Source organism: Aethalodelphis obliquidens, unplaced genomic scaffold (genome assembly GCF_003676395.1).
Source record: "Aethalodelphis obliquidens isolate GAN/ISIS:26980383/991018 unplaced genomic scaffold, ASM367639v1 scaffold62, whole genome shotgun sequence".
NCBI classification, from domain to species: domain Eukaryota; kingdom Metazoa; phylum Chordata; class Mammalia; order Artiodactyla; family Delphinidae; genus Aethalodelphis; species Aethalodelphis obliquidens.
In genome coordinates this window covers 8,847,189-8,873,928 of record NW_020838006.1, presented here as the reverse complement: position 1 = coordinate 8,873,928, position 26,740 = coordinate 8,847,189, and the positions used below count along the sequence as shown (strand labels likewise).

Here is a 26,740-nt window from a genome sequence, read left to right as displayed (position 1 = left end):
ATGAACTTGACGGTCCTGGGCTCCTAACAGCTGATGCAGTTCAGGTCTCTGGGGCCTCAGTTTCCCCACTTGTGAAATTAGGATGGTGGCCTACGTGATCACTAAGGTTGTCCTCAGTTGCTAATTATGCCCCTTGAGGATTCTCCTGCATTTTCATTAGAGCGGGGGTCACCTAATCTCCTGCTACATAGATAAGCAATTACTGAGCACCCACCCCCCACAACTGGGTTCTAACCACCCCGTCTGGTGGTAAAATCATCAAGGAGATGCAAGGTTTTCTTCTTGCAGACAATCCAAGCACTATGGCACTCATATCCAACAGCTTCATTTCCGTGGCTGGCCAGGGACTCTGCGGCCACTGCCCCCTGCTCATCCCTGTCCACCCACTTCTCATCTATTTTTGCAGACTCTCTGAGTCCAAATGCTTCCCATGACACGGCTGCTCATCTTCCAGGACCTCTGGGGGCTGGAATAGGCCGTATCTACTGGAATGTGAATAAAAGAACTTTACCAAACACACAAAAAAGGACAAGAGGATACAGGACACAGTGTTAAGGCTGAATTTGGCAAATGCAGCTATTGAGGGTTTGCTGTTGCCATTTGGCCTCTGCCTCTCCCCTCATCCTGACCCCAAAGAAAACATTGTGCAAGTTGAAACCAAGAACTGGTGGTGATTTGGGAAATTGTGGGGAGTCCAAGAGAATGGGGACATCACTTGGTGGCAGGGTCCGGGTCAGCCTGGGTCAGAGGAACCTTCATAGTCAGAAGTCTTCAAGGGCCCAGGCCTATCCGAGGATGAAGTGTCCTCAGTGCACTCCAGGTAGCCTGGCAAAGCCTCATTCATGAAATACTGGGTTTAAAGTATGAACTGGGGCTGATTCATGGGTAAAATACTGAAAAAGGGAATTAACTCTCTGGGTCGAATTTATCATTACCTGCCACCAGGTGGAAAAGGACCTCTAGAGCTTTTACTAAAGACTCTCTAGGGTGTGGTGGTCTGATAAAGGGGTTGTAAGAAACGGCATTTCCTGTGGCCTCTACTGAGGGGCCACATGTTGTGGCCTCAAAAGAGGGGTCTGTACAAGGTACTTATTGCTGTCGGCTGACCTAGAGTGAGAGAGAGGACACAGGTCTCTCCCAGGTTCCCAGAACACAGCAGCCTTAATAGAGTCCCTGTCCCTGGGCCTGAGGGACAGGAAAGTCCTCCAATGTGTTTTCTAAGTCTCTTGCTCCAAGCACATCACCCTGGAAACCAATTCCAGCTGCTTAAGGCCCCATCTCTACGCAGATATAAATGGGAAAAATACTAGCTAACACTGGGTGCTATTCTAAGAGCTATGGGATACACTGAATCCTTATAACACCCACTCACAGAGGGTACTATTATCAGTAAGTGATATATAATTTATTATCTAAATGGGGATATTTTTGAGAATGAAGTCGGGGAGTCAAACAGACAGAATAGCAAGACAGAGACATAGATCAGGTATGAGCCAGGCACACTGGGACATCTGGTCTCCTGAAGTTTCACCCCCATTTTACAGATGAGAAAACCGAGGCCCAGAGAGGTTAAGGAACCTGTTATGTACCTGTCAGCTTTGACTGTGGAAGGAGTACCATCTCCAAAGTCTCCACCACGAAGCTCCCTGTCCAGCCCCACCTTCCTTGCACCCAGGATGCACAGCCTCTGTTCCATCATCTCATGGTTTATCCTTTCACAGCCCTCAGAGCAGGGCTCCTATTGTAGATTGTCAATCTACAAATTTCTCTCTCAGCCAACAAGTCAGTCTCTGTCATGAACTGCATCCCTGACTCAGAGGAGGTGGCATTGCAGGTGAATTCTGGAGGAAAAGAGAACCTCTAGAGAGTAAAGGGAGCAGGGGAAGGGAATTCCAGGCAGAGGAGAACAGCATGTGCAAAGGCATGGAGGTGCAAACAGTAGGCTTGAGTCTAGAGAGCCTGGGAGTTCAACGTGGTCAAGCATTGGATGAATGTTGGGGAGTAGTGGCCAGAAATGAGGCAGGTGAGGTGAGCCTGGACACAGAGGAGGGCCTTGTAGGCAAATCACAGAGGTAGGAAGTTATCCAGAAGGTGGATTAACACGTCTCAAAATTAAGGAACCACTTTTCCTTAATTATTGGTATTATTGGTATATTTTTGGTGTTATTGGTATATTTGGTATATTTATTATTTTTGGTATTACTGGTATTTTTTTTTTTTTTTTTTGCGATATGCGGGCCTCTCACTGTTGTGGCCTCTCCCGTTGCGGAGCACAGGCTCTGGACGCGCAGGCTCAGCGGCCATGGCTCACGGGCTCAGCCGCTCCGCAGCATGTGGGATCTTCCAGGACCGGGGCATGAATCCGTGTCCCCTGCATCGGCAGGCGGACTCTCAACCACTGCGCCACCAGGGAAGCCCTACTGGTATATTTTTAACAGGCTAAAGCATGGATGTCCCCTTTCTACCAGCATCAGCCTCATTCCTTAACCATATTCCAGCTGGCTGGGTTCTAGGGATGGGAAGGGTCACCAAAGTGTCCCTGGCTTGATGCTCCCTGGACATAGTACATAGGAAATAAAAGAGAAATGGAAGATTAAATTAACAGAGGAATAAACTCAGTGACAACAGTTCTGCCCAGGAGCCAATCCTTGCATCTCCACCAACGTGGGTCTTGGGTAAAGTCTGGTCTAGAAACTATGTTTGTTGGAATGACCTGGATTAAAGGGGGGCATAGGTTCATTTTTTAATAACATGTGTTTCATGTTAACTCACATTTATCTGTTAATCGTTGACTTTCTGTTCTCTGTTACATCCCTGGGCCACTTTTCCATATCATGTGACACCGATCACAGCTGATGGCAACTGGGTAAACATGACCCGTTCCCTGACGGGTCCACCTGCTCCTCTGAATTCACACGCCCCTTGAGCTTAAAAAAACCCAGAGAATGTTTTGAATGCCTACTTTGCTAATTCAATTACCTACTGCCTACTCTTGGAACCACGGTATCTGAAGATAATAAGTTCCCTTTCTGCCACGGGAGGCTGAACGTTGACCACAATGGCTTTGCGGATATTAATTTTAGGACTCCAATGTTTGAAATAAATATAGCCCTCATAAAAGGGTCAAGAAATGACACCAACTGGTTACTTAGGCCGATATAAGATGTTTACTACTAGAAAGAGAAATAAGAGCTACATATTTTCCATTCAGCAAAACGTAAACTGTGATAGTTTTTTTTACAGTCTTAAAGAACCCTTTTTATTATCTTTTATGTTAAATCATATTGCTATGATTTTCTTGATATTGCCGAAAGAACAGTGAAAGATGACAACATTTTAATAATAAATCCTAAGAAAAATACTTTTATGTATCACCGTTCATTTCAAGACTGTATAATGCAGACCCAGAATAACCTAGAAGGGTTGGGTGCTCAAAGTCTCCATTTATTCACTCTGATTTCTTCAACCGCAAAGACATTATAAAAATAGTGATAACCATCTTGGGTAGTTCCTTATAATGGATATGCCCAGCTCTATGTTACCTATGTATTTGAAAGGTTGAGAACACAATTTGTGTGTGTGCACATCATTTAAAGGTAGGAGTTGTCAAAGGCATCCTTTGGTAGACCTCTCTCAAGAGTTATGAATTCTTTTGCTTTGTGAAAAGGGTCCCCTTGCTTATCAGTTTGGCAAGTTCTGATTTTCTGATATTTACTTCTGTGTGTAGCTACAGACTTCAATGTGTTCCTACAAATAGACAAAAAGGAGAAGCATTTTGATGATCACAACAATACAAGGTAAGTTAATATGAGGTTCTAGCTTTGGACAGGCCCTCCTAGCCTCACTCCGCAAATAAAGAGCTGAATTCTGGTTTTGAACTGAAATGTGTAAATGAGAGCACAGAACAGCCGTCCATAAATAAGAGCCCGTTGACAAACCTGCAGAGTTGGAAATGGAGCAGAAGGAGCAAGAAATGTAACAATGACCTAGTGCCTTTTAATTTCTACAAAGGGAAAGACAGCAACTCAAAAAAGCCTGAAAAGACCATAACTTCAACTCCAGATGTCCTTTCTCTTTCTAGCTGAAAAGTTATCTTCTAGATGAAAGACTTGCCTCCCCAACCCCCTTCCCCATCCCTTAAGGCCATCAACACTGGGAAAAATTGCATTTGATCTGAAAGGTCAGTGTGTTACTGAGACCAAAACTGAAACAGGAAATAAAGGGGCAAAGCCTCAAAACCAACATTCCAGAGGAAAGAGAGAGCATGATCCATCGTACAATTTTGTCCTCTGTATGAATATGCTATTATTTCATAAAAGATATCACTTCTTATCATAAAAGGCAATGATTTTTTCCCACCAGCTCTAGGGTTTGGCTAAAATAATGGTGTTCCTCCCCATCCCCCACACCCTTTTCCTCTGGGTGTCACAGGCCAACATGCTGAAAAGTCAAGAGTGCAGGCCACCACCAGGCTGCCCAGTAAAACAGCGTTCATTTACATTTTATCAGAGAAACCCAAGTCTCCCCCACCCCACCCCGGCCCCGCCCCACGAGGCCCATTTCAAAGCACGGGGATGGCCTTTTACTGGAGTTTAAGTGATACAGATGGGATGTAGTTTCAGAGAAGCAGTGACACCAAAGAATTTCCAGATGTGGTCAGATTCTCTTTAGCAAAAAAGAGAGACATAAGAATGTTATCTGAGTACTTGATGTGCATGCCAAAACTACTTTCCTTCCACAGATAAGGAAACATTTTGGAAGCAGAATGGTTTGTTGATTTGAATAATAAATGAGTCAATAGCCCTGATGTGGGACATAACACAGTCCCCGGAATTGTATTGGCTTATTTAAGCTCCGGTTCTAACTCTTGGACCCATCTTATAGTGAAGAGTGAAGCTCATACCCATCTTACGTTAAAGGATAAAGCAACACACCTATGGAATCGCTGAGTTATCTCTGCATTTATTAGATGCATCACTTTATTATTCCTCTTTTACCAAAAGGTAAATAACAGTCATTTTCTGGATGCTACGTTTCAGGTATAAGCATCTGTCTAACCTCTTACACTGGTTTTCTGAGGGGATACGCATCAGAGCAGTGAAAAGAGAATCCTAGATGTCACTCACTGAATCTAAAGCTTTATTAAGACTTCGTGAGAGTCCTGAAACATGCTTTTGGTCATATGTTTAGGAGAAGTTAAGTGGAGTTAGCACCCTGACAGCTGGGGAGATAATGACTTCTCAGTATCTAACAAGGCTGAGAAAGTTCCTTTTGGTCAGAAGAGGCTTGGTGGGTCTATCAGAAAGGAGTTTTCCTGTTTTCGTGCTTCTGATACACACACAATTAGTCCTCGGCAGGTTCAATGAGAACCATGTGTTTCTGGGCAATGGCTGATGTGTTCTGTTTATCCTCAGTGAGATTTCCTGTTATCAACTTTGCTAACAACCCATCACCCCTGCAGTGACAGGGCTATGTTGCTCTTAAGGAATGAAAAAAGGAAGAAGGAAAGTAAACTGCATAACCACCAACTTCTAAGGCCCATTTGTGTTGGGAGACCAGAGAACACAGGCGCCTCAGCATCATCACGCGCATGCTGCCACAAAGCGTTAATGCTTCTAGATGTCACAGCAGCCCTGCGCACGAGCCCCGCAACCCTGATAGGTGGAGCCCTCAGCCAGTGGGGAGCTGGTCTTACTGCCTTGATTCATTCACTCTGTCCACAAGGGCTAAAGGGCAGTCTCTGAACCACACTGTGCACGCGCAGCCCAGGCTGGAGCTCATCACCACCTTCCAGAGGGTGCAGCTCAGGTGTAAGCTTGCCCAGAAACACACACGCTTTCTCCCTCCAGCCAAACTAAAAAATTGACCCAAGAGCCCAGGAACGTAACTCTTGCTCCAGAATTCCATCAGCCATCTCCCCTAAGTGTTTGGCTTCTGTTGAGAAAAAAAAATTACAGCCAACCTAATTCTGACCCATTTCAGGACCTGATTATTCAACTCACATTCAGACATGTGCAGAAAGAAGGAAAAATTAAAAAAATGGTTTGAGGTCATCACTGAAATCAGCAGACGTGTGTGTGTGTGTGTGTGTGTGTGTGTGTGTGTGTGTGTGTGTGTGTGTGTGTGTGTGTGTGTGAGAGAGAGAGAGAGAGAGAGAGAGAGAGAGAGAGAGAGAGAGAACGTCTTCATAATATCTCTGATCAAAATTTGTGGAGTTTAAGTTTGCTCTTCAAAGCCTTCATTTCTAATAAGTGATTCAGCCCCTTATTTCAAAGTTTTACATTTTTACTTTTTCCCACATTGAAATTAAAGCAACCTCTGTTGTGGGTGAAGGGAAATTGTCAAAACATCTCTACTCAGGGACTGAAATTCAGTGCACATTTTCCGAGTTCCTGGAACGTATGAGGTGCTCATTAGATGTGCAGCAGGGTGTGTAGGTGTCTAAGGACACACACCCTATCCTAACGCCCAGAGAAATATTTGTGATGGTGATACTGACAGAGTGGGAGTAGCCAATGCTTTCATTTATTTGAGCACATACTGCATATAGTGCATATGTGCATAGAGTCCGGGCACCAAACACTAGGGATGCACAGAAAACAAGGCAGCTGTGACCTTTACTTCCATGGTGTTTTTAGTCTTCTGGAAGGAGACAGACAATTAAAAACAGTAATTTCAGATAGTGGTGAGTGCTATGAAGAAAACAGCACACAGGGTAATGGGACAGAAAGTTGATAGGAGGTTTGCAACTTTAGCTAAGGTGGTCAGGGTAGACCTTCCTGGAAAGGTGAACTTTGGGCTCAGATCTGCATTATGAGAAGGAACCAGCCATGCAAATATTTGGGGGAAGAGTGTTCTCAGCAGAGGCAGGTGCAAAGGCCCTGAGGCAGGACGATCTGGGAAGGCATCTGGGAGGGCTTGAGGGAAGAAAGGATGTGTGAATTGGGTCTGGAGGAATGAGTGGGCTTTCCACAGCCAGAGGGAAGGGAAGGGAGAAGCATTAGTAAGGTCAGGAGGCCCAGGGAAGTGCATGGTGGGTGGGTCAGCAGCCTTCGTGGTCCAGAGTGGCTGGAAGACAGGGTCAGGGGTGAGGTTAGGGGCAGAGGAGGTTGCAGAACATGGCCTGGAAAGGTGGGAGGATCATGCAGAGTTTTGGACCTCATGGTTTTGGCCACTAAGATCTCCTTGTTGATCTTTTTACAGAGAACCTCAGGGTGTCTCTGAGAGCTACACTGGGGAATTATTAGGAGTAGAAAGCACATTTTCAAATGGTAAATCAGGTCCTCCCTGCCAGAGTAATAACCGTTTGTGATGAGGAGAGCTTGGATAAAAAGGCATAGTACTTGGGGCTCAGTTTTGTTTTGTTTAAGTAAATTTGTTTTGTTTTATTTTTGGCTGTGTTGGGTCTTTGTTGCTACGTGTGGGCTTTCTCTAGTTGCGGTGAGTGGGGGCTACTCTTCGTTGCGGCGCGCAGGCTTCTCATTGCCATGGCTTCTCTTGTTGCGGAGCATGGGCTCTAGGCACGCAGGCTTCAGTAGTTGTGGCTCGTGGGCTCTAGAGTGCAGGCTCAGTAGTTGTGGTGCCCAGGCTTAGTTGCTCCGTGGCATGTGGGATCTTCCCGGGCCAGGGCTTGAACCCGTGTCCCCTGCATTGGCAGGCGGATTCTTAACCACTATGCCACCAGGGAGGGGCTCAGTTTTGAATTTTTATTTATTTAGATACTAAGAGAACAAAGAGAATGGCTTAGGATGGGAAAAAGAGAACTAAAGGAACTGTGATATTTTGGGGAAGAGAAGTGGGAAGAATGACTAAGTAACAGCTCAACTTCTCCACAGAGGGAGCTAGGCAACTGTTTTCCATTTTAACTCAGAAAAGGTCGGGAAATTAGAGCATGATGAACTGAAGATAGTCATAAAAAATGGGATTCAAGGCATATCAGAATGGCTTAACCTGGAGAACCTGCTGGAAGCACGGTTCTGTTGTACTGGGGAGATGTCTCACGGCAGAGGGTTGGATCCCATAGAACCCCACCCCCACCCCATCCACCCCAGGGCTGGAAATCCATCTGCCCCTATTGGAGAAGGGTTTCTTCCCCTCCCCGCTTATCTTCTCATCACATAAGCTGTATTATTAACAGTTAACTTTACATGACAGCATTTAAGTTACAGGATATCAGGGAAAAGAATGAATATCACCCAAACACTTGGCATCCTAAGGAGGGTTTCTAAGCCTTGAATTCTTGTTTGCAGGAACCTCCCAACCAGGATGAGTGGTGATTTGGTTTAGGGTGAGCCCTCGAATTTCTACAGAAAAAACAGAATGAAGGAGAGGAAGAAATTTCTACAGAAAAAACTGAGAGTGAAGGGGCTTGTGTCTCAGAAGACAAACTTACAGTTACCAAAGGGGAAAGGGGGGTAGGGGGAAGAATAAATTAGGAGGCTGGGATTAACATACATACACTACTATGTATAAAATAGATAACTAACAAGGACCTACTGTATAGCACAGGGAAGTCTACACAATATTCTGTAATAATCTATAAGGGAAAAGAATCTGAAAAAGAACATACATACATATACATATATATATATATATATATATGTATATATATGTATATATATACGTATATATATATGAAACTGAATCCTTGTGCCGAACACCAGAAACTTACATGATATTATAAATCAACTACACTTCAATTAAAAAAAAAAAAAAAGCATGTGTTCACCAAGAGGGAAAGTAGTAGACACTGGAAAAAAAAAAGTGAGTTCGCTTTGGGTTATTTGCTGGGTTGCTTTAAAGTGTCAGGCTTGGCTTATGTACAGGTTATGTCTTGGCCTCCAGCACGCCTGCTGCAGGGAGATTTCTTGTTGCAACTACCCTCCAAACATAACTAAGTCATAAAACCCAGGACCCTCCTCATGCAAAATGTGCCTTAACAGCCAGCCAGCTTCAAAAATCAGTGTTACTGTCAACTGCTGTGGCCAGCGAGATAAGTGATTCACTCTGGGAAGAGAGCTCCCCCAGAGTGAGTGCTGACGAGTACACACACAGAGACTCCTGGTTTCCAGTTTGGACTCGGACACCACCACGCAGGGGCAGCATGCGGGGTTGGAATTGCAAAGGAGAGAAACCAAGTAGCGCCAAAATCAAGGAAAGAGAATTATCAGAAAACACAGACTTGGCAAGGCCTTATGAACAAAGAAGATCACCTTACAAACTCCTGCGACAACTTGGGTCCTCCCCCACCCCAACCCTGAATGAAGGTCTCAGAAAGACCTGCTCTGACATCTCTATTTAAAATCAGAAACTTCCCCACTCTCACCCCCTTGCCTCCTTTATTTTTTTCCAAAGCATTTCGTATTATGTAATGTACTATACATTTTACTTATTTATTACTTGCCTCTACCAGAATGTAAGCTACGCGAGGGTGGAAATTATTATTTTTTGTCTGTTTTGTTCCCCATAGTAACCTAGTGCTTGCCATAGGGTGCATGCAAAGCATTTGCTGAATAAATGAAGGTGTGGATTAAACCACCCCCCAACCCCCCAACAGCCTTTCGTGGCAAGGACTGTCGTCACCATTTTATAGATGAGGAAAGGGAAGCTCGGAGAGAATTAAGTAACATGCTTTAGACCACAGCTTAATGTGCAAAGGAATCACTGGGGATCTTGTTAAAACACAGATTCTAATTCACCAAGTCTGGGTGGCACCTGAGATTCTACCTTTCTCCATTTCTCACTTCCCGGTGATGCTATGGCTGCTGGACAGCTACAAGTCCAGACAAAACGGTGTTATGAGGCCTTGAAGGGGCTGTACAGTTTAGTGGTCAAGAGCAGACATCAACCTAGCTATTTACTGACCCTGTGACCTTGGCCATCCCTTTTGTCTTTGCCTCTGTTTCCTCATCAAACTATCATGAATATTAAAAGAATTTGTCCAGGTAAAGTATTTAGTACAGTTCCTCATCTATAGTAAATTCTTAATAAAAATTTATTATCATTATTATTGTTGTTATTAATATTATTACTACTACTTTTTTAGCCTAAACCTAACAGCTCCTTCTCAGAATACTAATGGAGTATTATTATTTTCTACTTCACCAACATAGGAAAAGCCTACATTTAAGCTGAGAACAATGACCACTCACATCTACTATCAAAAAGTTAGAAACTTCTACTATATATACTATGTGAGAATTCTGAGGCAGGATTTGAAAAGTGGAATTGTTGGTATTTGTATTTTAAATTCTGATAGTTACTGTCAAATTGCCCTTCACACCAACAGTATTTGGGAGTGCCCATTTGCCCTCATCTTAACCAACAATGGATATTAAGAATCTTTTAAATATTTGCCAGTTTAATGGGGGGAAAGACCTCATTTTCATTTGAGTTTGCATTGCTCTGATTACTGGTGAGGCTAATGTTTATTTGCCATTAAATTTTTTTATATGTTTGTCATTAAAATTTCTTCTGTGAATTTCCCGTTCCTATCCCTTCACCCATTTTTATAATTTTTGGCATTCTCCTTATTGATTTGTAGAAGTTATTTATATATTATTTGTCTGTGAACTATGTTGCCAGTATATTCTCCCAAATATCTTTTAGTTTTGTTTATGATGTATTTTGATCACACAAGATTTTGGTAATTGTATAGATTTAAATTTGTCAGCCTTCTCTTATGGGTTCTAGAATTTATGACTTGCTTATGAAGAAGAGCTTTCCCATCTAAAGATTATGAAAATATTCAGCACTTTCTACTAATACTTCTTCTTTACATATAATTTTTTCATCCATCTATTTTTTTCTAAGTGAGGTACAGGTTTTCCGTAATTTCTTCCCAAATGGATAGACAATTTTCTTCATTTATTGTGAAGGAGTTTATACACCTCGATTGTTTGGGGTGATTATTTCATCAGATATTTCTTCTGCTCCCTCTTCTCTATCCTCTCCTCTGGAACTCTAAATATGTGTATTTTGTTATGCTTTATGGTGTCCCCAGGTCTCTGAGGTTTTACTTGTTTTTCTTTACAGTTGACCCTTCTTACCCACAGGTTCTGCATCTGTGGATCCAATCAACCACAGATCGAAAATATTTGGGAAAAAAAATTCCAGAAAGTTCCAAAAAGCAAAGCTTGAATTTGTTGCCTTCCAGCAACTATTTATGTAGCATTTACATTGTATTTACAACTATTTATTACATAACATTTACTTTGTATTAGTTATTATAAATAACCTAGAGATTATTTAAAGAATATGGTAGGAAGTGTGTAGGTTATAGGCAAATACTATGCCATTTTATATAAGGGACTTGAGCATCCACAGAGTTTGGTATCCATAGGGCAGTCCTGGAATCAATCCTCCACAGATACTGAGGGATCGCTGTATTCTCTTTTCTTTCAGTTCTTTTTTGGTTTTGCTTGTTTGTTTACTGACTTGCCAGGACTATTCCGTGGAGCCTGTTTCTCATGAAGTGTGTAGCCTCTAATGTCTCTGCTCAGTAGTTTTTTCTACACTTGTTTTTATTTTTTTTTTTTGCGGTACGCGGGCCTCTCACTGTTGTGGCCTCTCCGATTGCGGAGCACAGGCTCCGGACGCGCAGGCTCAGAGGCCATGGCTCACGGGCCCAGCCGCTCTGCGGCATGTGGGATCTTCCCAGACCGGGGCACGAACCCATGTCCCCTGCATCGGCAGGCGGACTCTCAACCACTGCGCCACCAGGGAAGCCCTACACTTGTTTTTATTTTTAAACCTGGTTTCCTAGAGGTTGTCCTGGATCAGTATAGCTTAATGATCAGTCAATGTTTGGTCAGAGGCTGCACAGAAATACCTTGATCCAGTAAGGCTTCCACCCTTAGCCGATAGACCTGTGTGTGGCTTGGGGAATGCATTCAAAGGTCAGGCAGTTTATAAGTGTGCCCAAGCTTTTACTTGTGGCATTCACAAAGCCTCATATTGAGTCAATTGATTCTCTTGGATTTTCTAGGGAGACAATAACGTTGTTTGCAATAGGGATACTTTGGTTTCTTTCTTGACAATAAGGGTTATTCATTTCTTTTTATTCCTATAACATCCAACACTGCTAAACTGGAGAGACAAAAGCAGGAACTCATGCCTCCACTCCACAGGTGGGACAGCTCCTAATGTTCCAGCATCAGGTTGGAGTTTTCTATAGGTTCTGATAGGGGACCTTTGTCAAGCTGAGGAAGTTCCCTTCCATGCCTTCCTTACTAGAAGTTAAAAAAAAAAAAAAAGTGGATGTTAAATTTAATTTTTGACTTTTTAGAAGCCCTCATCAAGACAACCATCTGGTTACATCATCTTTCATCCCTTAACTATTAATAGAATGAATAATGTTAATTTCTTTATGGAGAATCAACCTAGCATTCCTGGATTACATCCTTCTTTACTCAGGATAGATTCGTCTAAAAGGAATTGATTTGCAAACATTTATTTAGAATTTTTGTATCTGTTTTCAAAGTGAGTTGGCCTGCAGTTTCCTTTCTTGTGTTGGTGCCCATTCTCCATTTCTAGTTTTGGAATAATGGTTATGTTAGTATTCTAGAATGAGCTGTTCCACCTTTTTCTACTCTCTCGAACAGCTTATATAACAAAGAAACTATCTGTTCCTCGAAAGCTTGGTAGAGCTTACCTAAATAGCTACCTGGGTCTTGTGCTTTTTCAAGGCACAAGTCTTTGACTACACTTCATTTTTCTTTAATTATATAAGTTTCAGGTGTACAGCATTATAATCTGATGTCTGTATACTACTCATATTTTTTCCTGAGGTAATTGGTCTAGTTGGATTTTTTACCTCATAACACTTCTTTTAGGCTTTTTATATTTGTGGGCATTATATTGTGAAAATAATATCTTATAATTTAAAAATCTTCTCCATGTGAGTGTAGTTCTTTGATCATTTCTAGGGTTGTTTTTTGGCATTACCACTCTTTTTCATTTCCTGATCAAATCTGCTGTAGGTTCATCTATTTTACTGGACAAAAAAAAGCCCCCGTTTTTAGTTTTATTGATGTAGGATACTTTTGATCTTTTTCCATTTCACGACTTTTGCTTTATCTTCAATGATATCTTCACTTTACTTTCTTATAGTTGAATTTATTTTATTGTCATTTTACTAGCTCTTGCTGTCAATTTAGGTCACTTATTTTCAGTCTTTCCTGTTTTCTGTATATGAGTAGTGACATTTTCTTCTGTGTGGGTTTTGTCTACAACCATTAGTTTTGATATGAACAAGCTTTCACTGTCTTTCATTTCTAATTTGTTTATCCCTTCCTCTTTGATTTCTTTTTTATCTAAAAAGTAAATTAAGATGGTGTTTAAAAATTCCCAAGTAGTTCTGTTTTTGGTTGGTTGTTTGGCTAAACTTTTGTTGTCAACTTCCAAGTTTATTGCATTGTGGTCTGAGAATGTGGCTTGTATTACTTTTACTTTTGAAATTCTATTGGGATTTGCTTTTGTGGTGCAATACGTGGGTAATTTGTGAATGTTCACATATGTTTGAAAAGAATGTGCATTCCCTTATTTACATACTAGGAACTCTACTAATTGCTCCATATACATTAACTTCTTCCATCCTCACCATGTGAAGTAGATAGTCCATTGCACAGGAGGAAAATAAGCTTGGAGAATTTAGGTGACTTCCTCAAGGTTACCAAAAGCTGGTAAGCAGGCAAATACTAATGAAACCCAGACATTCTGACTCATTTTGGTTTTTCTCTCTCTAAGAGATCACAATTGTTAGCTGCATTATTCAAATACTCATGATTTTTGAGGAAAGTGTATTAAATTTTCCTGCAGTAACTGTGAATGTGTAAATTTCTCCTTGTTTTTCTGTCAGGTATTACTTTATATGTTTTTTATAGCTATGTGATTGGTTATGTAAAAATTCATTTATATTACAAATAATCATTGGATTGTATCTTTTTTTTTTTTTTTTTTTTTGCGGTACGCGAGCCTCTCACTGTTGTGGCCTCTCCCGTTGCGGAGCACAGGCTCCGGACACTCAGGCTCAGTGGCCATGGCTCACGGGCCCAGCCACTCCACGGCATGTGGGATCTTCCTGGACCGGGGCACGAATCCGTGTCCCCTGCATCGGCAGGCGGACTCTCAACCACTGCACCACCAGGGAAGCCCTGGATTGTATCTTTAATCATTCTGGAATACATTTTTGGGCCCTGTTTAACAATTTTTTGCTTCAATTCTATTTTGTTTGTTATTAATATTCTTATGCCTGTTTTCTTTTTGTTAGCATTTGCCTTATTTTTTTTTGAATGCCTTACATTATGGGTCATTTTTAAAGGTGTGTCTCTTACAAGTAACTTATGCCTGGGTCAAAAAAAAAACCACATCTGAAAGTCTGTCTTTCACTAAGGCATTTAATTCATTCTCAGTTATTCTGATTATTGATATATTTGGATTTATTCTTGTCATCTCATATATATATACATGTAAAAATTTTGTTTCTCCTTCACCTGCTTATTCATGAGTTCTTTCTTTTTAAGTGCTTCTTATTCTTTAGTGGTTTGGATGTCCTACATTGCTTTTATTCTTCTAAGTTGCCATTAAAATTTTTGCATGTTTAAACTTTACTTTTATCAAAGCCTTGAGTTAATTGGTACACAAACTTTTCCCCCAAACAAGACAAGAATCTTGGCTTGCTTTCACTTCCATCTTGCCAGCCTCCTAACTCTTATATTGAGAGCATTTGGATCTTCATTCCAGATTGTTAAAAGTTTAACTGGCCTTTTTTGGGTCTTTTTGTACTACATTCTTGAGAAATCCCTCAAGTTTCCAGTCCACTACTTTACTCTTTTATATCCATTCTACTACACAGCTAATATACTAAGGTTTTTATTTGAATGATCAAAATTTTAAATTTACAAAACTCTTGTTTATTCTATTTCATGCAAATACTGTCTTTTTGCATCTCTCTGAAGACATCAGTCTTGTTCATCCTAAAATCTTCTTCTGTTTGCCTCGTTAATATACCCTCTGGTGTTAGTAATTCTTTTGATAGCAGTTGGTGCCTCACTGTCCTGGGGTAGATGCTAAGTGGGTGATTCTTGGTGGTCTGCTCATCTTCTGTCTGTTCTGTTGACTGAGTCTGCCTCTGGTGACTGGGGAGTGGGCAGTGCGCCCAGGAGGGGTGTGCACAGTAGTACAGGGGGAAGTAGATCTGACTACAAACCCAGCTCTATTACTCACTAGCTGTGTGATGTTGGGCAAGTCTTTGAGTTCTGGTTCCTTAACTTGGGATAATGACCTTACCTTATGGAGCTGCTGTGTGGATTAAATTTAACAGCACATAAAAAAAGCCACTAAAGCCTCAGGACAGCACTAAGTGGTATTCATTTTTTGTCAGTTATTCAGGAGAAATTTTTTCACTCTTTAGCCTTTGATCAAATGTGATCAATTTGATGGTCCCAACACCGCTTTCATTAAGCAGATCTGTCTTCCCCAGATCATCCTTGGGGAAAACAATTCAGTCCTCCATTTCTAAGTTTAAGCTACTGTGTGGTCACTGATATATCAGGTGCATCTTTTCTTCATAGGGATATGGAGATCCTCATCACAAATTAATTAAGGTTCCAGTATCAACTGACTCATTTTGGCAGAAATTAGATCATGGGCATCCCTGTCTGGTGCACACGCACTGGCGGGGGGGAGGGGGGAGGTTACAATTTACTAAGATATAAGTCTTGCTACCAACTTGGATATTCTAATGAATACTGGTATTGATATTATATTGATATCAATATCCTAATGGTACCCTATGGCAAAGTTATTGATGTGTCTCCTTGGAATATTATCCTTCATTCCCACCCAATTTTACTTCCTGGAAATCATGTCAGTTCTTTAGAATCACTGCCCAATAGTAGGGACAGAACAAACCAGAGAGGTAAGCCTTTTCAGATAGTTTTGCAGAAGGAAGAAAGAAGGGTATGGTATTCATTTCATGTTTCTTCTAGATTACTTTTAGAGTTTTTTCAAAGACCCAGGACTTTCACCTGGAATAAAGTTCCAGCCCTTCGCTCTCTGTAAGTCATTTATGACTTTTTTCTTCCTGCATATTATTAGAAGCCAAACCCCTAAGACTCCTTCTCCAGTGTCAGAAAGTTGCTCATAGACAGGTTTTCAGTGTCAACACCTGAAGCTTGAGCCCTGAGACGACCTCCCATCCTTTCCCCTGAACCTTCATCCCCTGTGAGTAAACTTAAGTTTGGAGCAGGATCCCACCCAAGTTCAAAAGGTCTTGCCTTCATGAGCCATAAAGCTTGACACATGTGCTACCCTGGCCCTCTCTTAGGCCTGCCTGTGCTCAGGGTCTCTGCTAAAAGGCCCATCTCTGCAGCAGGCCCACAACAAAGTGAGGTCATTACATTTTCCAGGCAGGTTCCTATCAAGCTGTGTGAGAGAAGCTGTATCCTCAATCCAAACAGGAACCTTCTCTCAGAAGCAAGTGCCTATGGCTTGTCTCACACGGGTAGTCAGGCCCACAGAAGCCACTCTCCCCTGCAGCAGCCTGATCATTTGCCGGCAACGTCTACGACGTGTGCTTAGCCTTGGGGAGCAGGGCGCCTGGCCTTCCCTAATCCTAAGTCAAGAGAAATGAAGGTGCGGGTCCATGAGCAAACACAGATGATACACCTCAGAAGGAATGATGCACCCCAGAACCTCATCAACTGTCACGGGAAATGACAGTGGTTTAGCACTCCCTGTCACACTGCCAAGAAATCCATTTGCTGTACGCCCTGCAGAAGGCGCAGAGAACAGTCACCTATAAGAGGTGGGCAGAGAGAATGGAGAACCAGGTAGGGCCTCCACTGTACTCCTACACATGCTGACCACTCCCTCTGTCTGGAATGATCTCATCACGTGTTCTCCTGGTGAACATCTACACATCCCCTAAGCCCTGACTCCAAAAGCCTGCTTTGTGAAGCATTTGCTGTCCCCTCCCCAGGGTGGGGTCCATACCTCTGTACATCCCTGGGTCTGGGTGTGCCTCCATGACTGCATTTGGTACATGGCACTGCAATTACATTTCACAGATCTGCCTCCTGCTAGACTGAATTTCTGCCAGTGTTGCATGATTTATTCCTCTTAGTAGAGCCTGGAACGTCATTGGTGCTTTCTCTGCCAGTGTCTGCAGAATAAATCAAGGATGATCTAGCACTTGTGATGATTTTTATTTTATTTATTTATCTTTATCACTTCAACTATCAACATGCACTGTACCTCTTGAGGAAATGTCTACTCTGCTATAACTTAGTTATTCATCTTTATTTTATTTATTTATTTATTTTTCGGCCACACTGCGCGGCATGTGGGATCTTAGTTCCCCAACTAGGGATCGAACTCGGGCCCCCTGCAGTGGAAGTGCGGAGTCTTAACCACTGGCCTGCCAGGGAAGTCCCTGTGATGATTCTTATTTTAGATGGGCCGGAGAAGTCTGTCATTCTTCCCCTCTCTCACTCTCTCTGTTATTTTCATGGTCCTCCCTACTAGGCCTCCTGATGGTCTCTAGGGTCGTGGTGGCCTGCCCATGCTTTGGCTGTGCTGTGGGGAGTCAAGCGTCCCCACAGGACTCGGCACAACCCCAGTGGGTGGCAGGCAATGGAAACTGCAGGTCGTTCCTCAGGCCACCACCAAGGCTGTTTCTAAATAAAACACAAGCAGGGTGGTGGGGCTCGGAACACTTGCTCTAAGGGAAGGAGATCAGGAACCTCAGCTGGGTGGACATAGAAAGGAGTCTCACTGCACTAGGCTTCCTATACTAATCTCTCCCACGTAAGCAAAGACACTCTCCACTCACAGGCAGCTTGACCTCAAAAAACACTTCGGGAGAACAAAAGACTCTCTGGTGAAATGTAGAGGCAGGCCTGTCCTGTCCAGGGACCCTGGCTGCAGCCCCTGATACTTCTGAATGAATTCTGAACCAACAGTTAGAAAACTGTGTTGCAGAGTCGGGGCCTTAGGTGGGGTGATAGCTCAGACCCGTGGGGTCAGCCAGTATGCCCACCCTCAGCAATCTATACAGATGATGGATACCACGGGCACTGTTGAAGGGAGAGAAACAATCTGAGGGTCCCGTGGTGTGTGGGGAGGGATGGCAGATACGTCCTCTCTCAATGTCTGCTCTCTGCTCCTGGGCTTCAGCTGGCTGAGGAGGTAGCTGGCTCCTGGCTGCCCAGGGGCCTATCCAAGACTAGGGGATGGTGGTGGCTGAGGTATGGGGGGATGCCACCAGGCCTTAGGGGCCCCTCCTAGTGTAATACAAGGAAGGAGTACTGGTTTCTCCTAATAGGAGTGAGTCTGACTTGCACCAAACCACCTAAATACCCAGAACAAGAGCCCCACTCTATTCAAAGTCCCAAAAGGCCAGAGTGGAGGACGTCACGAGCTGTATGACCTGCCCCAGTAGGCATTCTCGGGCGCTGCTGAGCAAGGGAGGGGCCGAGGCTGGGAACCTGGCTGAGCTGCAGGACGCCCTTGCTCTCAGCCCTGTGGGTTTTAGGGTAGAGGGTGTGCTGCCCACCAGCCTCTGAAACAGTACCTGGGACTCTTGCCTCATCACTGCATCCATCATGCACTGGCTTTTACATTTCTAGTCTCATCATCATTCTGGTCTCCAGTGATGACTGTCCATGAGAACACAGTGCTTCACTACTTGCTTAGTGAGAATTTGCCAGTGAGTTTGATTTTCCATACCACACAAACGCCAAGGGCCTCAACACGGGCTGGAGTATCCAAGCAAAGGCTTGGCTGTCCTTGAGAATTGTTACATACTTTTGAAAATTCTCAGTACCGTATTGAAAATCCAAAGGGTCTGCTTCTGAGAACTCAGAGAACGGAATGCAGGCAGCTCACAGCACTTGGGTTTTCAAGAGTCCACTCAGCTGGATGATCAGTCAGGCAGTTCTGCATATCGTCAGAAAAACCATTTCTCATGCCTTCCCGCCAAGCCAGCTATTTATAAACACGTCCCAAAGTCCTTTCGAGTGGCTCCTGCTCGGTCGGATGATCAGTAAAGAGAAAAGGGGGTGGACTTCGTGCTGAGATACTTCCAGAATCTGAGTGACTTACATTTCCTGTTTTGTTCAATAAATAATTTTGTCCATGGGGGAGCATTTTTCTCTACAACATTATAGATGTTTATGTGAACGGCTCATAGAACATGCTCTGTGAGGAAAGCATCCCTAGCTGTGGGGACAAGGTGGAGTGGCTGGTGAGATGAACATTATGTAAGGAGGCAGATGGGAGCATGTGGGTGGCAGGAACCTCACGCTAAGCTCAAACCGTGGTAGCTGTAGGTGCAGAACACCAGGGGCTTTTCTACCGCTGTTTCAGCAGAGCGCCCAGGCACGGACACTTTGTGGAGCAGGAATGGAATACCGTGAGCAGTGGGGACGGCCAAGCAGGCAAGCCAGGAGGGGCACATATTCTGCGTTCAACATTTCCCATGGTCCAGGGTTTCAGCCCACGTGACCCAAGAAGATAGCAATGCAGGAGACCATCATCGCCATCACATGATGCTTTCTGAGCCTCCTGTGGGCTCAGATGTGTCACATGCCATGGGTCTTGCTGCCCTGATTTTCAAGCTATCCATGGAGAGGCTGTCCCTTTGTCTGGCTAGCTGTCCCTCACGTGCCCGTGCAAAAGGAACAAGTCAGTGGTGCCCTCAACGTGGACCACACTCCCTCTCCTTATGTAGTGACTCTCAACCATCAAGCACCCTCCCTCCCAGGAGGGGTCACCCTCACGCCCAGCCACTCCAGACTCTCAGGCACACTGAGGAGATTTATATCAGCACGAAACTTTTCCTGAATTCATGTAGAAAGAGTAAACGACTCTTTCTTTTGTTTTATACTGTGGGTTTTTTCTTTCAGTCCAATATCAAATATTGATTGAGCATATAATATATGCCAAGCATTGCATATAGGAGGCCCTGGAAATACAGTAGTGAGCAGACAGAAATCCCCATCCTTATACTGTATGGGGCCAGGAGGAGGCAGATAATCTGGTCAAATAGGGAAATACATGGTATGTCAGCTGGTGATGAGGGTGATGGTGAAACACAAGCAGGAAAAGGGGATGAGGGGTGCTGGGACAAAGGCTGTTCAGGGAGGGCCTCTCTGAGGAGGTGATATCTGAGTAAGCACTGGGAGGATGTGAGGGCGGAGGTCACGTGGCTCTCTGGGGGAGGGCGTGCTGGGTAGAGGGAAGATCCAGTGCAAAATTCAGGAGGTGGGAGAGTATCTGCCATGCTCTAGGGCCAGCAAGGAGGCAGGATGACTGCAGTAGAGAGAGTGGCGAAGAGGAGGAGGAGGAGGAGAGGTCAGAGAGGGGCAAGAGACAGGCTGTGAGGCTGGCTGAGGTGCTGGAAGAATCTGTGGGGTAAGTGAGCCACTGGAGGGTTTTGAGCAGAGGATGACATGACCTGACTTAGATTTTGGAAGGCTGGCTCTGCCACTGCGGCAAGAACAGATGGCAGGGATGCCAAGGCAGGAGCAGGGACCCGAGTGAGGGGGCCACTGCAATAACCCAGATGACAGATGACAGTGCCTTGGGCCAGGGTGCTGGCAGTAGAAGGGTCAAATGCGGTAATATTCTGATTTGTTGAGAGGGCAGAGACATCAGATTTTCTGACAGATCAGATGTGAACTGTGGGGAAAAGGCGTCAAGGGTGACTCAAGCAATTGGAAGGACTTAGTAGCTGTTTGCTGAGATGCAGAAGGTCATGGGGGGAAGCAGGTTTGAAGGGATACTGTTGAGAGTTCAGCTGTGCAGAAGACTGAGATTCCTGTTAGGCATCCAGGGAGAGATGGCCTGAAGGTAGTTAACTGTCAAAGTCTGGGATTCATGGGAGAGATCTGGGCTAGAGAGAGAAACATCTGGTGTCATCAGCACAGACTGAATATAAAGCCATGAGTCTGGGGGAGATTTCTAAGATTAAGGATGGTAAAAAGGAGACTCTGGGCCCTGTAGAAGTTGGGGAGATGAGGAGAAAACCAGTGACAAAGGAGAAGCCAAGGGAATGTGATGTCCTAGAAGCCAAGGAGGTAGGCGGAACGATCATATCCTAGTTGAGAGAAAATCATCTACAGCTGACTTAGGATCACGTTGAATGGCATATTCTGCACATGACCTTGAGTTTCAACCTATACTTCTGTCTTATGAACGAATCCTTCACCCTCCAGGCATCAGTGGCCCTATGAGAATCTTTATGAGTGCTGGGGATCTTCCCCTTAGAAAAACACATTCAGATACGCACAAGACTACAGACAGTTGCTGGCGGTTCCCAGAGCCAGTAAAGTCCATCCCAGAAGTCAGGTTCATAACTGACGCTTGCCCATCCCCAAAGAGGTCTTCTCATGGCATGAACCAAGCTGTCTCAATGTAGAAATCCAGGTGTTGCAGGTCTCCTGGCTTCTCCAGGTATGTTTCCAAAGGTAGAATGAGTTAACCTTTCTGGGCTCTTGGGTGGAATACAAAATGTGAATGGGCTGGCTTGAGCCTGAAAGCAAGTGTGAAAACAAATGAGAACTCACCACCATCTCCTGCACATGAAACATCTCAGCTCCTCCAGGTGACAGACGACTGGGGAAAGAGATGCTGACAGATGACCCAGGAAGGGTGCTTGGCCCAGTGTTATAGACCTGTGGGTATGAGACACACATGGCAAGTTTTAATAGAAATAGAGATCTTCATTTCACGTCCTGCAATATATACTCTAAAATCCTTTGAAATGATACACAGAGATACAGAAGGATACAGAAGCTCATGACTTGAAGTGAAGTGAAATATCAAATGAGAGATTTCAATGAAATAGAAATTTTTCAAATATGCATTTAACATCCCCAAACCTTCAAATTACCTTCTTTCCCTTTAGCATTTTCTTGTATTCGTCCAGCTAAAAATTATATTTCTTTTTACACACCTGGAAATTTACTCATAGACTATTACACTTGGTGAGGATTCAGGAATAATCTAGACTAGTATTTCTGAAACTTTAACGCATATCAGAACAATCAGATGGGCTTGTCAAAACATAGACTGGGGCAAGGTCATGTCCAGAGTTTCTGCAGTTGTAGGTCTGGTTGGGAGGGGGTGGGTGGAGGCTAAAGGATTTGTATTTCTAATGAGTTCCCAGGAGATGCTGATGTTGCTGGCCCAGGAAACATACTTTGAGAACCACTTATCTGGTCCAATGCCTTTCCTTTTACAGTTTGAGGTAACTGAGACCCTCAAAGAAAAAGTGGGTTGTCCCCAAACCAAATGACCTAACTTACAGAAAGGGCTGTTGTACTATACTATCTAGCTGGTTTGGTTTCTCTATAACTTACAGCTTATCACTTGCTAATACTGTTTGATGACACCTGTGCACCTCTTTTCTGTCCCAGCATTTGGTCCTGTAAACTTTACCCCTCTCATTCCCACCACAGTCCTCCTTATTTTCTGTTTCCAGCAGCCCATTATCTCCTGAGAAATGAGAGAAAAGATGGCGGCCACAAAAAGACCGATACAGGAAAGGAGATGGAGCAAAGGCTGAACATGAAACTGAAGGAAGAAACGGAAGATGAAGGAGAGTAAAAGAGATGGGTAGATGTGTAGAGATAGAAAGCAGATTAGTGGTTGCCTAGGGCTGGGGGGAAGGGGGAATGAGAAGTGTGGCAGGCAGAAGAATGGCTTCCCAAAGATGTCCATGTCCTAATCCGTGGAAACTGACTATATTACATGGCAAGGGGGATTTCAGGTTGCTAGTCAGCTGACTTTAAAATCGAGAGATGATCTTGGATTATCCAGGTGGGTGCAATGTAATGGCAAGCGTCCTTATATAGGGAAGTGGGAGACAGAGTCAGAATCAGGGAGATGTATTGTGAAAGAGATCCAACTGGCCATTGTTGGCTTTGAAGATGAAAGGGGCCATGAGCCAAAGAATGCAGCAGCCTCTAGAAGCTGGAAAAGGTAAGAAAACAGATTCTTCCCTAGAACCTCCAGAAAGGAACGCAGCCCTGCTGACACCTTGCTTTTAGCCCAATGAAACCTTTTCAGACTTCTGTCCTCCAGAACTGTAAGATAATAAATTTGGCATAAAGTTCACAGTAATTTGTTACAGCAGCAATAGGAGACTAATACAGGGAATGACTGCTAATGGGTATGGAGTTTCTTTTTGGGTGATGAAAATGTTCTAAAATTAGATTATGGTGACAGCTGCACAATTCTGTATAAACAGAATTGTGGAAAAAGTCATTGCATTGCGCACTTTAAACAGGTAAACTCTAAGGTATGTGTCTCAAAGATGTTATTTTTTAAAATTAATTTTTATTGGAGTACGGTTGCTTTACAATGTTGTCTTAGCCTCCGCTGCACAACAAAATGAATCAGCCATACACATACAGATGACCCCTCCCTTTTGGACTTCCCTCCCATTTAGGTTACCACAGTGCATTAGGTAGAGTTCCCTGTGCTATACAGTAGGTTCCCATCAATTGTCTATTTTATACATAGTATCAATAATGTATATGAGACATTATTTAAAAAAAAAAAAAAGATGGGTAGGAGCAGGAGAGAGGAAGAAATGAAACACTGCTTGGTGGCCTGGGGACTAAAGAGAGAATTCAGGGATTCAGGGCATCTCTGAAGCTGAGGTCAGAAGGGCAGAGCCAGGAGACAGGTTGGACAAGTCACCGGGTCTTCACACTTGACAGAACGTATAAGGATCTAGCTCCAGCAAGCTCTTCCCTAGAAAAGCATGTTTTCGTTTTTTGCAATAGTGAGATCTGCTTCAGAGAACAGACACAAAAAATGGTTGAGTGGATGAGCAGTTGTTGGCAACTCTTAATTCAGAAAGAACACAATTCACCCATAACAACAACCCTAAGGCACAAGAAAAGGAAGGAATTTCCAACCATGATGGAAATAGCTAATTTGAAGTGAAACGTGAGAGCACAGAATTGAAGAGAAACCTATTGACCTGTCTGGGAAATTCCAATTAAAGCACAAGTGGGGGGAAGAAAAGAAGATGATGATTTTGTTTTGCATGATTTCACCCATCAAAACCAGATGGATGGGAGAGCTTATATTACCTTATTTATTTTTAACAAATGTCTTAACATCTGACTCTCTGCAAATGTTCTTGTGTAACATCTGTATTATTTTTCATCATTTTTCAGGTGAGGGAAATGACTGATGATGCAAAAAAAACCCAAACAGCCAACTATCAATGGTCAACAAATTATTACATCTCTGTTAAGAAAACTCTGATGAAACTTTGAAACCAGGTCCAAGACTAATATCTCTGCCTTTCTCCCATCAGCATTTGCAGTGGAGTCTTTAAACAATGACGCAGCTTGTTGAATATTAGCTTTGAAAAGACACAGAAAAAATATCTTTATATGGAAAGACTTGTGCTTTTCTTCAGGAAGGATGTTGCCAGAATAAGGAAACAGAATTTTACCCATATCCCTGACCCCATTCTCCCCCACTATCTCTACCTTTTTCTGGGGATCACTATCACCATCAACCTGGTCAGTGGCTTTCCTGCAGGATGGTCAGACTAATGACAGTTATACCAGAAAATTAGTCGTCAGAGAATTCTCCAGGAAACTGTCAGCTTTGCTAACACAAGAGGATTTCCTTCCAATCAACGACACACACTATCTATCTTTCAGATCCAGCCAACTTTCTTAATCCTGAACGGAATGCTATGTACTTCCTCAGGCAACTGATAATCACGAGGAGAATCTAAGGGTCATGCCAATCACTCATTTCTGGTGCCCCTATTCCCTAGCCTGTATCTACGTCAGGATACAAGAAGAAAGCTCTTTGCCTGAATACGAAACTTTAAGCTCCCTGCAAAAATGCATTCAGAGAAACATGATGTAACCACATGCCCTCAGATTTCTTTCTTTTTTTAAAGAGGGGGAAAAGAACATTTTGTGTATCTTCTGAATACGTTTTTGTATAACTGTTATTCTTTTTTGCCTTCTCCTTTCAACATCTATACCCTCTTTTAAAAAAAATTTTATTTTACTTAAGTATAGTTACTTTACAGTGTTGTGTTAATTTCTGCATATACCCTTTTCATTACATGATGTGTGTCATTTGAATCCTTCTCAATAATGTTTTTGACTGTATATTTTATTGTAAGACACCTCCAAAAGTTTAGTTTAAGTAACTAAACTTACTTAATTTGTAAGTAATTAAAATTAAAATGATTTAAGTAAAATGAAATAACTCCATCTGGCCTTTATCTGTTTTCTATCCAATTACAAAAAAGCAATGGAGAAAAGGAAACTAATTCTGAGAAGCAATTCAGAACCACTGAGGCCCTATTCCCAGCAATCACTCTAAGGTCTCAAAAGAAAGGCTAACCTCATCTTTCCCTTTTTCCCTGTAAATCAAACATAGAGTGTGACGGTTGGGGCTTAGCTGGCCGGCAGGCACCTCCTCTCTGAGCTGGGATGTGTGTTATCCATCATGGCTTTGGAGGCCTCTTGCCTGGGAGAATGCTTTGGAGAAAGGAAGACCATTGTTTGTGAGAGACCACAAATATTTCACTGCCTCCCTCTCTAGACCCTCACCCCATCTTTATTTGTTATCCCCTTGGTCCACCCAGGAGTGGCCACAGGGAAAAAAATTTTAATTATTTGGCCATAGCAGCAGATGCCAGACCGGGAAACCATCTTCTCCGTGGGGAAGGGTGGAGGGGAGGCAGGGGAGGGCTTCGGGAGCTAGAGCTGGAGAGATGTGGGATGTGGATTATGGTACACTGTCTTCATCACTTCATCCCCAGCTCCTGGCAGGTGCTGAGCTACACAGGGGTGTCCAGGCAATGCCCGTCCAGTCCTGGCCCCAGCCCGGCTGCTCCCAGCTCTGTGCCCTGCAGCATGTCCTCTACCCCCTGGGCCTACATTTCCCGCATTTGTCAATCGAGGAGAATGCCTGGATGATGCTCTGTCCCTCTAACTTTGTGTTCAAAGACCCTCCTGTTGAACAGCACTGGCCTGAAGGGTCTGTACTTAGAGCAGGGCTCAGCAAATGATGGCCTGTACACCAGATCTGGCCCTCCACCTGCTTCTGTACAGCCTGCTAGCTAATATGGTTTTATATTTTTAAATGGTTGGGGAAAAAAATCAAAAGAAGATGAACATGTCATGATATGTGAAAATGATATGAAATTCAAATGTCAGTGCCCACAGCTACAGTTTTGTTTGTGCATGGCCTATGGTTGTTTCCATGCTACAGAAGCAGAGTTGCATAGTTGCTGGCTCACGAAGCCTAAATACTTATCTTCTGGCCCTTTGCAAAAAAAGTGTGCCCACCCCTGGCTTCCAGAGGGATGCTGTCCTTCACGGTGTCCACAGTCCACACCGAGTGGACCTGCTGGACACAGTGCTTATGTGATGGAAGAGCCAGCCTTGTTCTTTGGGAAAGCAGCGTGTTTCCCCTGGGGGAGTTCCCATCGCTCACACTGCTTTGCTCTTGTAAAACCCCACTTCTGAAAGGCTGTCTCTCTGTGGGAGGAGTGGGCTCCTGGCTGAGTCAGTGTGGAGAAGTCCAGGATTAAGGGGACATGGCAAATCCTTGAGGCTACCCTGTCCACAATGTGAAGAATGATGGAGAACTGAAAGGGGTCCTTTAGGGCCATTTGGGCAGGGATGCTGGCCTGGCCTCAGCATTCAGAGCATTCATGCAGCTCTCTCTCCAAATACTGAAG

At 43.6% G+C, this 26,740-nt stretch overlaps 1 protein-coding gene across 3 annotated transcripts in view; it reads right to left on the bottom strand.

Annotated features, from left to right (window-relative positions):
• The window catches only part of ITGA9 (integrin subunit alpha 9), a 353,650-nt gene that overhangs the window by 42,515 nt on the left and 284,395 nt on the right, over positions 1-26,740 (bottom strand). For 2 of the 3 annotated variants that reach the window (XM_027088159.1, XM_027088160.1), the window contains exon 23: positions 21,570-21,677. In XM_027088159.1, the coding sequence (XP_026943960.1) occupies positions 21,570-21,677 (108 nt within the window). Of the gene's footprint in view, positions 1-16,995; positions 17,165-21,569; positions 21,678-26,740 lie in introns of all 3 variants that reach the window. The other variant, XR_003429002.1, reaches the window with a different exon arrangement.